This window comes from Erinaceus europaeus, chromosome 2 (genome assembly GCF_950295315.1).
Source record: "Erinaceus europaeus chromosome 2, mEriEur2.1, whole genome shotgun sequence".
Classification (NCBI taxonomy): domain Eukaryota; kingdom Metazoa; phylum Chordata; class Mammalia; order Eulipotyphla; family Erinaceidae; genus Erinaceus; species Erinaceus europaeus.
The window spans coordinates 133,301,892-133,314,957 of NC_080163.1; the positions used below are offsets into that span (position 1 = coordinate 133,301,892).

Genomic DNA, 13,066 nt, shown 5'->3' on the forward strand with positions numbered 1-13,066 from the left:
CAATAAAACAAGGGCAACAAAAGGGAATAAATATTTAAAAATATATATATATATATAATATGGGGCGGGGGGAGCCGGGCAGTGGTGCACCAGGTTAAACACACATAGTTCAAAGCACAGGTATCTGCTTAAGGATCCTGGTCTGAGCCCCTGCCTCCCCACTTACAGGGAGGTCGCTTCACAAGCGGTGGAGGAGGTCTTCAGGTGTCTATCTCTTTCTCTCCTGTCTTAATTTCTCTCTGTTCTAGTCAATAAAATGGGGGGGGTGTAGGAGGCCTCCAGGAGCAGTGGATTTGTAGTGCTGACAGCAAACCCTAGCAATAACTCTGGAGGCAAAAAAAAAAAAAAGAATATAAGAATCAGGTGGTGGTTTACTTGGTAGAATATGCACATTACTATGTGTGAGGACCAGGGTTCAAGTCCCTGGTCCCTCCTGCAGAGGGTAAGTTTCATGAGCAATGAAACAGTAGGTGTTCTCTCCATTCTCCCTCTTTCCTCCTTGTCTCTCACCCTCTATCAAACAGAAAGGAAAGAAAGACTGGCTGCCAGGAACAGCTCAGTAGATACTGAGCTCCAGCAATAACCCTGGAGGCAAAAACAAAAAAGTTGTTGTAATGCAAATATTTTCAGTTCCTATGTAACTATTTTTTCTTCTTCATACTACACTACTCAACTTCTGCTTATATTGGTGTGGGGAATGAACCTGGGACCTTATAACCTTAGGCACAAATTGCATAACCATTACACTGTCTATTTATTTACTTTGATACAAGGGTTATCACTGGGGTTCAGCGCTTGTACAATGAATCTACTGTTCATCTTAAAAGCCTTTTGTTAAAAGCCTGGAAGCCTGAAATTGTTTTAAAATCCTGGCCCAGTGGCTAAGTGTTGAACCTAAGAGGAGAAGGTCCTGAGTTTGATCCCTGGTATCACTTATACTCTGGTTCTTTCTCTCTTATTAAGTAAACAAATCCAAAACAAAATAAAACAAATGGAACATCAATTTGTAAATGTATAAGGATAGCTGGAGATGTTTTCTCCCCATATAGTTATCCTGTCAAAAACTGTGACTACAGAACTTGGAAACTGAGAGGTGCTGTGCTATTCTGACACTGTATTCTCTCTCCATATAATTTTTTCTTAATATCATACCTCAAAACTGCATTGAGGTATATGTATATATCATAAAATTTACCCACTGGATGTGTGCAATTCAATGATTTTTAGTAACTTTTGAGTTTGAGGAAATAGCCATAATCCACACAGAACACACCTGTCACTCACAAAAGTCTCTTCATGAAGCTCTTCATGAAGTCCTATTTTCTTATCATGTACACATACCATCTCATGAAATTAAATGATAACCCCTAAATCAGAGTCGGTAGAGAAGCATGGTGTGGGGGGAAAATCAAAGGAAAATTATTACTTTATTACTATTTTTTTTTTTTTTACTAGAGCACTGCTCACCTCTGGCTTATGGTGGTGCAAGGGATTGAACCTGGGACTCTGGAGCCTCAGGCATGAGTCTCTCTTTGCATAACCATTATGCTATCTACCCCTGCCCAGGAAAATTATTTTATTTGGGAAGGAATACATATTTGTTTAGAAAAGGGACCCACTAAAGACAAAGAATGGGCTTGATCTTGGGAAAATGAGAAAAAGTCTGGCTCCAACATCCACAAGGGGTAGAAAATTAGTTAAGAACAGGAACAAGATACAGAATAAGGGCTTGAGTAAATATTCAAGAGGCAGTACATATGTCCTTGAATAAGAAAGGGGTGGGAGTCGGGTGGTAGCGCAGCGGGTTAAGCACGTGTGGCGCAAAGCACAAGGACCGGAGTAAGGATCTCGGTTCGAGCCCCTGGCTCCCCACCTGCAGGGGAGTCGCTTCACAGGTGGTGAAGCGGGTCTGCAGGTGTCTATCTTTCTCGGGTGTCTATCTTTCTCGACCTCTCTCTGTCTTTCCCTCCTCTCTCCATTTCTCTCTGTCCTATCCAACAATGACGACATCAATAACAACAATAATAACTACAACAATAAAACAAGGACATTTTTAAAAAAAGAAAAAGAAAGGGGTGGTAGGAAGTAAGCCTGTTACAAACATTATTTAAGGGGGGTGGGCGGTGGCGCACCAGGGTAAGCTCACATAGTATGTAAGCTCACATAGTATGAAGCATAAGGACCTGCACAAGGATTCTGATTCAAGCTCCTGGCTCCCCACCCGCAAGGGGGGGGTGGTGAAGTAGGTCTGCAGTTATCTGTCTTTCCACCCTCCTCTCTTCCTTTCCTCTCTCAATTTCTCTCTGTTCTATTCTATAAAAAAGGAAAAAATGGTCTCAAGGAGCAGTGGTAGTAGTATCAGCACCAAGCCCCAGCAATAACCCTGGAAGAAAAAATAAAATTATTTAAACATTCTAGGCATTATCTTTCCTAATATGCAAAATTATTAGATCACTTCAAAAATCCAATCCAGGGAGTCAGGCTGTAGTGCAGCAGGTTAAGTGCATGTGGCGCAAAGTGCAAGGTCCGGCATAAGGATCCCGGTTCGAGCCCCCGGCTCCCAACCTGTAGGGAAGTCGATTCACAAGCAGTGAAGTAGGTCTTCAGGTGTCTATCTTTCTCTCCCCCTCTCTGTCTTCCCCTCCTCGCTCCATTTCTCTCTGTCCTATCCAACAATGATGACATCAATAACAACAACAATAATAACCACAACAATAAAACAACAAGGGCAACAAAAAGGAATAAAAAGAAAAATCCAATCCAATTCTAGATTTCCTCATAAAAGTCAGTTTGCCAGGGCATTGGTGGTGGTGCACTTAGCTGTATATACAATACAGTGTGCAAGGACCTGCATTCAAGACCCTGGTCCCCAACTGTAAGGGGGGGAGCTTCATGAGTGGTGAAGCAGAGCTGCAGGTATCTCTTCTCCCTCTCTACCTCCCCCTCCCTTCCCCTCTCAATTTCTGTCTTTATTCAAAATAATACTTTTTTTTTTTTTTTTTTTAAGTCAGTTTGTCCAAAGACTCCCAGAGGTTAACATGCTTTATGCATTTCTTTGACTGGACTATTACCAAACTCCCAGGAATACAGGAAATGTCCCTTACCTTGTCTTACTTCTTCTGCTGCCATGGAGTCTCCCACCTCAAAGTCAGCACTGATCCGCTTCCTCAAGAAACGTAAGTAGAGCTCACTGCGGGCATTCATCAAGGTGACCTCAGTCAGGATGGGATCCAATTCCCTGAGACACATGAAGAGGGGATAAACAGAAGGACAATGGATTCCATTGGATACAAAAGTAAAAGGGCAAGAATAATTCCAAACTGAGCCCTGGAGAGTCAGCTATGTCAAATGGTTATCTTGCCTTGGCTGGTCCTATTATAACCAGATAGCTGTCAACCAGATACTCTATTTACATGAGTCATTCACCTAAAATCCTGTTGCAATTGCTAAAATAGAGATGGGGAAGAGTGTTTTCATTAGCTGAGTAAAAATTACACACACCTGATGTAAAAGAAACCACACCTCTTTAACCTCTTACTTAGCTGTGATGAAATTTTAGGCTAAAATCATGAGATATGTCCCGTGCCCATTCATCTATCCAGATGAACAGTCAAAGCCATCCTAAAAAAAAAGCAAGTTGGAGGACTCATACATCCTGACCTCAAAATTTACTGTAAAGTTATAGCAATCAAGATAGGGTGACTCTGGGACAAAGAGTCAAGTAGAATGAAAGCTAGAAATCTGACACTTTGGGAGGAAGGAGAAGAAAAAAGCAACTTTGGGATTTTAAAAATATTGGTAGTGAAGATGGCTAGGGAGGTGAAGTTGTGGCTAGAGCACTGCTCTTACAAACCTTAGGATTTTTTTTTTTTGCCCCAGGGTTATTGCCAGGGCTCAGTGCCTGCACCATGAATCCACTGCTCCTGGAGACCATTTTTCCCCCTTTTGTTGCCCTTGTTGTTCCATCATTGTTGTGGTTATTATTATCATTGTTGTTGTTGCCATTGGATAGGACAGAGAGAAATGGAGAGAGAAGGGGAAGACAGAGGGGGAGAAAAAGATAGACACCTGCAGACTGCCTATGAAGCAACTTCCCTGCAGGTGGGGAGCCAGGGGCTCGAACCGGGATCCTCACGCTGGTCCTTGCGCTTTGCACCACGCGTGCTTAACCCGCTGCTCTACCGCCTGACTCCCCAAACCTGAGGTCTTGAGTTTAATCCCTAGCACCCCATATACCAGAATGGTAATTGGTTCTCCCTTGGTAATAAATCTTTACAAAATATATTGACATGGTCCGGGAGGTGGCACAGTGGATAAGGCACTGGACTCTCAAGCATGAGGTCCTGAGTTCAGTCCCCAGCAGCACATGTACCAGAGTGATGTCTGGTTCTTTCTCTCTCTCTTATCATTTCTCATGAATCAATAAATAAAATAAATAAAAATATATATGTATTTATATATATTGGCAATGATCTATTACTCTTTATAAACCACACATGCATTATATATATAATTTTGTCTGTATGACACATTCCATTTAAAAAGTCACGGAGAAACATTTTAAAAACAGAGATTACATTGTAACAGAGCAGATTCTGAATGATACATAATTACCAATTCAAACTTTACCTTGGTTCGATTTTTTCTGTTGCAGAGTTTCTCATCATATTGTTCTGAACGTGCCGGAACTGCAATGTGCATATATCATAGACATGAGAATGCTCTTCCCCACTCTCCTCCTGCTGCCCTTTTTGGTCACTCTAAATTTCTGGCATACAGGAATGTTTAGGTTTAGTTTGTTCAACGGGCAAGTCAAAGGTAGACTTTTAGGATGTTGAGCCACAACTTTCTTTTGATTTAGATGCTAATGCTCATCTCTATTACTGCACTCAGAAGTAATGTGAATGGTGTTCATCTACAGTTATCTAGTCTACAGTTCTAGCAGTGAAATTATATGGGACTATCCCCACTTGCAAGTTCTATTCTTTTTCTCTGTCTAAAGGAATAGTGAAATTAAGTTCTGAAAAAACAAATGCTATTATCCTCGAACACCTGTGGAAGTAACATAAAAATCTGAGACAAGGGAGTCAGGTGGGTTAAGCGCAGGTGGTGCAAAGCACAAGGACCGGCATAAGAATCCCGGTTCGAGGGAGTCAGGCAGTAGCGCAGCGGGTTAAGCGCACGTGGCGCAAAGCTCAAGGACTGGCGTAAGAATCCCGGTTCGAGTCCCCAGCTTCCCACCTGCAGGGAAGTCACTTCACAAGTGGTAAAGCAGGTCTGCAGGTGTCTCTCTTTCTCTCCCCCTTTCTGTCTTCCCCTCCTCTCTCCATTTCTCTCTGTGCTATCCAACAACGACAACAACAATAAAAAAAAAACAAGGGCAACAAAAAAAGAATCCCAGTTCGAGCCCCCAGCTCCCCACCTGCAGGGGAGTCACTTCACAGGCAGTGAAGCAGGTCTGCAGGTGTCTATCTTTCTCTCCCTCTCTCTGTCTTCCCCAACTCTCTTGATTTCTCTCTGTCCTATCCAACAACGAAGACAGCAATGACAACAATAACTACAACAATAAAAAAACAAGGGCAACAGAAGGGAATAAATATTTTTTTAAAAATCTGAGACAATTACTTCATGCTTAATAGGACCTTCAGAAATGAAATTCTGGAGTCAAGTGATACCCTTGGTAAAGTACTTGTTAGGTTCACGCCCCATGACTCCAATGGCAGGGGGGGAAGCCTCACTAGTAGTGAAGCAGTACTGCAGGTGTCTTCCTCTACATCTCCCCCTTCCCTCTCAATTTCTCTGTGTCTCTAGCCAATAAATAAGTGAATAACTAAATAAATATTTTTAAACAATTCCTAGGGCCAGGGCCAGGGATGTAGTCAGATGTGCAGTGGAGCACACCTCATGAATGGATGCCTGGCTTCAATACCTTGCATGGAACGGAGGGACAGTGCTCTGGTTTCTTTCTCTCACAATTAAAGAGAAAAGAGAGAACTTCTCTTATCACCAAAAGGTACTTTTCCATGTTCTGTGGTTGAGAGCTGGTCTAATGTTTCTGTTGTGATCCTTTTAGGGAGTCCTTTCTATTTCCTTTTCAATCTTGAACTGGGGCCAACATCATCTTAATATCCCCAGAAGCTAGCTATGGGTGTCCTTGTTTGCTTCCAAATCACCCATAGCTTCTTCTGCTCACCTGTTGGTGGTAGTCCCTCTGTTTGATGAACTTGTCTACCACCTTTTCCACTTGTCTGTCACATTCCACTTGTAGATATTTTATCAGGGTATAAAGTCTCCCTGGGCCGTAATAGGTCTCCACTATTGGTTGGTGGGTCTCTACAATGCGGGCGATCCCTAGAAAAAAGAAAAGAGATGTTTGGAGTTCAAATATTCTTTTTTTATATTTTTATGTATTTATCTATTTATTTATTTGAAGGAGACAGAGAGAAGTTGAGAGGGAAGGGGGAGATCGTGAGGAAGGGAGGCAGGTGGGAGGTATGGAGGGAGGTACACACACACACACACACACTCAAACACACCCTCTGCAACACTGCTTCTCAGCTCAGGAAGCTTCTCTCCTGCAGATGATAACTGGGGGGCTTGAACCCAGGTCCTTGCACATTATAACATGTCCACTCTATTAGGTGTGCCACTACCAAGGCCCTTCAAATTTTTTTGTTGTTGTTGTATTAATGGAAAACAGTTCACATATTTGACTGCCATTCTTACACAGGGGTCGTGATAATTTTCTGTGTATCATTCCAATTTTAGTATATGTGCTGCTGAGGTGAGCACAGGTTTCCAATATTCTTTCAAAATAAACATCTTTCGGGTGGGGGTAGATAGCATAATGGTTCTGCAAAGAGACTCTCATGCTTGAGGCACCGAAGTCCTAGGTTCAGTCCCCTGCACCACCATAAACCAGAGCTGAGCAGTGCTCTAGTAAAATGAAATAAAATAAATAAATAAATACACACCTTCCATCTAGTACTAATCCAAGGGCTTAACTCAAAATCAAACTCTCTGACTGCTTCTGTGTTTGAATGTGAATTTTATTTATTTTATTTTTAATATTTATTTATTTCCTTTTTGTTGCCCTTGTTGTTTCCATTGTTGTTGTAGTTATTATTGTTGTTGTTGATGTTGTTGTTGGATAGGACAGAGAGGAATGGAGAGAGGAGGGGAAGACAGAGAGGGGAAGAGAAAGATAGACACCTGCAGACCTGCTTTACTGCCTGTGAAGCGAGTCCCCTGCAGGTGGGGAGCCTTATGTTGGTCCTTGCGCACTGCGCCATGTAAGCTTAACCCGCTGCGTTACCGCCCGACTCCCTACTTTTTATTTTTATTTTATTTCTACTGGGAGTTGCTAAGCAAATTTGTTAAATATGCACAGGATTCGGTATACCAAAAGGCATCTGATAAAAAAGATTTTTAATTTATTATTTTTAAAAAATTTTATTTATCTTTACCCTCTGTATTTTCCCCTCAGTTTCATGAATTACTGTGAAACTAACACTGCTCTAAAAAACACAAACAAAACAAAACAAAACAAAAAACAATGTCAGGGACAGTACAGCAGCACATCAGACATACATTTCAGAAGCTCCAGAGGGCCCCGAGTCAATCCCTGGAACTACCATATGCCAAAGCTGAGCAGTGTTGTCTCTGTGTGTTTTTTTCTCTCTCTTATAAAAACCTTTAAAAAGATTTTAAAAATGCATTAATTTATCTTTAAAGATCTTTTTATTTTAATGTGAGAGACACACAATAGTACTGCTCAGCTCTGGCTTACAGAAGTGCAAGGGATTAAATTTGGGACAGCAGGCATATTGACACTGTACTCTAATAAGTTAAGCTATGTCCCCAGGCCATGATAATTATTTTATTTTATTTTATTATTTATTCCCTTTTGTTGCCCTTGTTGTAGTTATTATTGTTGTTGTCGTTGTTGGATAGGACAGAGAGAAATGGAGAGAGGAGGGGAAGACAGAGAGGGGAGAGAAAGATAGACACCTGCAGACCTGCTTCACTGCTTGTGAAGCGACTCCCCTGCAGGTGGGGAGCCGGGGTTCGAACCGGGATCCTTATGCCGGTCCTTGTGCTTTGCGCCACCTGCGCTTAACCCGCTGCGCTACAGCCCGACTCCCGATAATTTTTTTGACCAGAGCACTGCTTAGCTCTGACTTATGGTGGTGCAGGGGATTGAACCTGGGACTTTGGAGCATCAGGCATGAGAGTCTCTTTGTATGACCATTATGCTATCCACCTTTCCACAGACCCTGATCACTTTTTAAAAGACTTATATGTTAATAAGAAATAGAGGAGGCGGGAGAGCATTATTTGGGCACATGCAATTCAACACAGGACTTCATGCTTGTGAACCGTAGTTAACCACTATATCACATCCTGGGTCATAGCACTTGGTAAATTATAATGATACTATTTCACACTCTGTTAAAAAAAAAAATTTATCGGAGCCATATGGTGGCGCACCCGGTTGAGCGCACTTATTACAATGTGCAAGGACCTGGGTTCGAACCCCCCAGTCCCCACCTGCAGGGGGAAAACTTTTTGAGTGGTGAAGCAGGGCTGCAGGTGTCTCTCTCTCTCTCTCTACCACCCCCTTCCCTCTTGACTTCTGGCTGTCTCTACCCAATAAAGATAATAATAAAATAAAAAAATGAAAAAAAATTATTAGTGGGAGTGGGAAGAGGAGAGAGAAAAAGAGAGCTAGCATTAATTACTCTGGTATATTGAACTCAGTACCTCATGCTTAAGAGTCAGTCCAACACTGTATCCATTAGTGGCACTTCCCTAGTAATTTATTTTAGGGTTAAATTTAGTTTTGGCGTCCAGGTAGTAGCATAGGATGTAGGGACCTGGGTTCAAACCCCTGGTTCCCATTTGGCAGGGAGGAAGCTTCACAAGTGGTGAAGCAAGTCTACAGGTGTCTCTCTTTCTTCCTACCTTCCCTTTTTCTCTTGATTTCTCTGCTTCTATCCAACAACGATGACATCAATAACAACAACAATAAAAAACAAGGGCAACAAAAGGGAAAATAAAATAAATAAATGTAAAAAAATTAAAAAAAAAAGAAAAAAAGAAAACATCAGGTTAGAGTGAAGAGAAGGAGGGGAGGTGTTAGATATGTGTCCAGTCTGCTCTGAGAGGAAAACGAAGCTTGCCTTCAAACAGGAGAGTAAGCGTATCTGCAAAGACGACTGCAGCTCTTCGATCATTCATGTCCGTCCCTAGTACCAAGAGCAGGTTTTCCTCAGCTTTACTGGCCACCTGAAAAAGTAGAAAGTTCATGTGCATTTCTCAGACCACCAAGTTTAAAATAAATAAATAAATAAATAAATAAACCCCTCTCATTGACTTTCTTTTTCTTTAAAGCTTTATTTATTTATTTATTTTCCCTTTTGTTGCCCTTGTTGTTTAACATTGTTGTGGTTATTGATGTTGTTGTTGGATTGGACAGAGAGAAATGGAGAGAGGAGGGGTAGACAGAGAGGGGGAGAGAAAGACAGACACCTGCAGACCTGCTTCACCACTTGTGAAGCGACTCCCCTGCAGGTGGGGAGCCGGGGGCTCGAACCTGGATCCTTCGCTGGTCCTTGTGCTTTGCGCCACGTGTGCTTAACACGCTATACCACTACCGGGTGACTCCCGACTTTCTTTTTCTTGATGCCTCAAAGTAGTTAACAACATAGAGGAAATTCCCTTTGTGAAGTTATTTTTTATTAATTTATTTTTTAAATTTCATATAGCCACTTTCAGGGACCTTAAAGACGCTGTGGTCTGGGAGGTGGCACAGTGGCTAACGCACTAGACTCTCAGGCATGAAGTCCTGAGTTCAATCCCCAGCAGCACATGTACCAGAGTGATGTCTGGTTCTTTCTCTCTCTCCTCCTGTATTTCTCATAAATAAATAAAGAAAGAAAGAAAAAAGAAAAAAAAAAGACCCTAATGTCATTAAGGCTTGTAACATGGCATTGCTATCGCCAATTATAAAAAATTTCTGCAGAAACACAATCAGGTAAGCAGATTCATTGACTGGCTTGTGAAGTTATTTTGTTGGCCTCAGGAAGAGCTTTTTTAACTTTTTTAAAACTTTTTTAGTTAATAAAAGCAGAAGTCATTTGTAGTTCCTAGACACAAAGTACAAATAAAAAGAGCTTCCAGAGTAGTTGCATTTTATTTATGTATATATCTTATTTATTTTCCATTTTGTTGCCCTTATTTTTTAAAATTTTTAATTGTTGTAGTTGTTGTTACTCATGTCGTCATTGTTAGATAGGACAGAGAGAAATGGAGAGAGGAGGGGAAGACAGAGAGGGTGAGAGAAAGACAGACACCTGCAAACCTGCCTTCACCCCTTGTGAAGCGACTCCCCTGCACAGGAGAAGAGCTGGGGGCTTGAACCAGGATCCTTACACCCATCGTCCTTGTGCTTTGTGCCACGTGCACTTAACCCGCTGCGCTACTGCTTGACCCCCTCCTATTATCTCTCTTATAAATAAGTAAATAATCTTGAGGGAAAAGAAAGAAAGAAAGAAAGAAAAAAAGAAAGAAAGAAAAGGGGAGAGAGAAAGGAAGGAAGGAAGGAAGGAAGGAAGGAAGGAAGGAAGGAAGGAAGGAAAGAAGGGAGGGAGGAAGGGAGGAAGGAAACCAGAGGTCATACCTGCTTGCAAAGATATTCTGAGAACTTGCTCAGTCCCTCTTCATGTAAACCTAGTAGTGGGAAGATCTTGAAGAAGCGCTCCACCTGGGGCAGATCACCTTCCTTAGTGGCAACAGCAAATTTCTCTGTTACAATGGCTTTGAGATGCTGCTCAGCTTCTTGCAGCAATTTTAAGTTGGCATCAATCATGCTTCCTGAGTAATGGGGAGAAAATGAGAATTTTTTTTCTGTTTCCTTTCTTTGAAAATTTTGGTTCCTTTATTATCTGATAGGACAGAGAGAAATTGAGGGAGGGAGAGGAAATAGAGGAGAGAGAAAGAGAGACATCTGCAGCACTGCTTTACCCACCACTAGTGAAGCTTCCCCTCTGCAGGTGGGGACCAGGGGCTTGGACCTGGATCCTTGTGCACTGTAAAATATGTACTCAACTGGGTGCACCACTACCCAGCCCTGAGAAAAATGAAATTTTCTTAATTTAAATTTTTTGTGATTAATAATAGGTTACAAGATTGAAAGATTAAAGCTTATAGTTATACACCACACCCAGTACTAAAGTTCTGTCTCTTACCCTCCTACCTCCCAAAGATAAACACTACAGTAAAATAAGGATTAATGTAAGCAATGCTAATATATCAGTTTTATGTCACTTTAGCACTATTTATTTTAAAAAAAAATGCACTGAGTCAGGAGTTCGTTTACCTAGTAGTGTATAAACCTTTGTGTGAGGTCCTGGTTCATGCCCTGGTACCATCTGGCAGCATCATAAATGGCACTAGGAATGCTCCATGCATGGTGGAGTAGTGCTGCAGATCTCTCCTCTCAAAGAAATACAAAAGCAAAAAAACAAACAAAAAACAAAAACATACAAATAAAAACAACCCACAAGAAAACCAGAGAAACTGCTAAGCAATGGTATAATGAATGCCTAACACTCTGGGTTCATTCCCCATCATTACATAAAAAAAAATTTTAAGCACTGTATTACGCAACAAACAGCCGTATGGGTGATTAAGAGATGAACCAGTCACGATCATACTATCAGAGAAGTTATAACTGGGGCCAGGTGGTGGCACACCTGGTTGAGCACACATGTTACAATGCGCAAGGACCTAGGTTCAAATCCCTAGTTCCCACATGTAGGAGGAAAGCTTCACAAGTGGTAAAGTGGCAGGTGTCTCTCTGCCTCTCTATTTCTCCCTTCCTCTCAATTTCTGGCTGTCTGTGTCCAATAAATAAGTATATATATTAAAAAAACTATTTCTTCTAAAAAAAGAATTTATGATTAAGTGAAAAAGACAGGTTTGTGCACAAATAACTATGCATTATTCAAAGAAAGATTAATGTTAAAAGAAATGTGCCCTGAAGTGGGTTTTCTGGCTGAAATAATCTGAAAACAATTCTCAGAGAAGGTGATAATCCATTCCTGAAAGATAGGCAGGTACTCTCTCTCTCTCTCTCTCTCTCTCCTCTCTCTCACACACACACACACACACACACACACACACACACACACACACACACACACACACACCAGAGCACTGGTAGTGCTGAGATTTCAGAGCCCTAGTCATGAAAATCTTTTGGATAACCATGATGCTATCTTCCTTGCCTTGAAAGATGGGCAGGTTTTAAAACCTGAATAGGAGGAACTTATATTCCAGGGTAAAGGGAACAAATGAAAAAGGAATGGGAGCAAAAAGATGAAAAGAGGGGCAGGCGGTGGTTCACCTGGTTAAGGTCGTCACACACTATAGTCTACTATAGTGTACAAGGGCCCGGTTTTAAGACCCTGGCCCCCACCTGCAGGGGGAAAGCTCCAAGAGTGGTGAAGTAAAGCTTCTCTCTCACTCTCTATCTCCCACTCCCCTCTCAAGTTCTCTGTTGCTATCCAATAGTAAATAAATAAATTTAAAAAAACAAAAGAAGAAGAAAAGAGGTAGCAGCCTGGGAAGTGACAAGGTGGATAGTGTTGGACTTTTTTTTTTTTTTTTTAATGTATGAGGTCCTGAGTTTTATCCATGACATCACTGCATGTACCACAGTGATACTCTGCTCTTTCTCTTGTGTTCATAAATCTTACAAAAGAGTAAAGTATTGCAAGTACTTATACTGACTTGCAGAAAAATAGCTCAGTAAATAACATTCACAAAAGATGGATGCACAAATGAGTAGCATGTAATAAGGCTAGAAAGATAGGGTGAGCTGAGATCATAGAAGGACCCAAATAAAAGCCTGAAAATTAAATTTCATAAATAGGCAATAAGGTCACATGCGAGAAGCCAGCTAGCTGGTCAGAGGAACAGTAGATCTGATTTCAATTTTCCTTTCTAAGAAAAAAAAATAACAATACAACTATGCTATGGTCTAGAGCCCATGTTGGGTCCA

At 41.4% G+C, this 13,066-nt stretch overlaps 1 protein-coding gene and 1 non-coding gene across 3 annotated transcripts in view; both read right to left on the reverse strand.

Moving 5' to 3' along the window:
• COG4 (component of oligomeric golgi complex 4) overlaps positions 1-13,066 on the reverse strand; it is a 35,823-nt gene that overhangs the window by 13,363 nt on the left and 9,394 nt on the right. For both annotated transcript variants that reach the window (XM_060185181.1, XM_007526662.3), the window contains exons 5-9: positions 10,682-10,875; positions 9,183-9,288; positions 6,194-6,351; positions 4,630-4,688; positions 3,105-3,238 (exon numbers count right to left, since the gene is read on the reverse strand). In XM_060185181.1, the coding sequence (XP_060041164.1) occupies positions 3,105-3,238; positions 4,630-4,688; positions 6,194-6,351; positions 9,183-9,288; positions 10,682-10,875 (651 nt within the window). The remainder of the gene's footprint in view (positions 1-3,104; positions 3,239-4,629; positions 4,689-6,193; positions 6,352-9,182; positions 9,289-10,681; positions 10,876-13,066) is intronic.
• Positions 6,686-6,792, reverse strand: LOC132537286 (U6 spliceosomal RNA). The gene has a single exon (XR_009548745.1). It is a non-coding gene; the product is annotated as a U6 spliceosomal RNA (small nuclear RNA).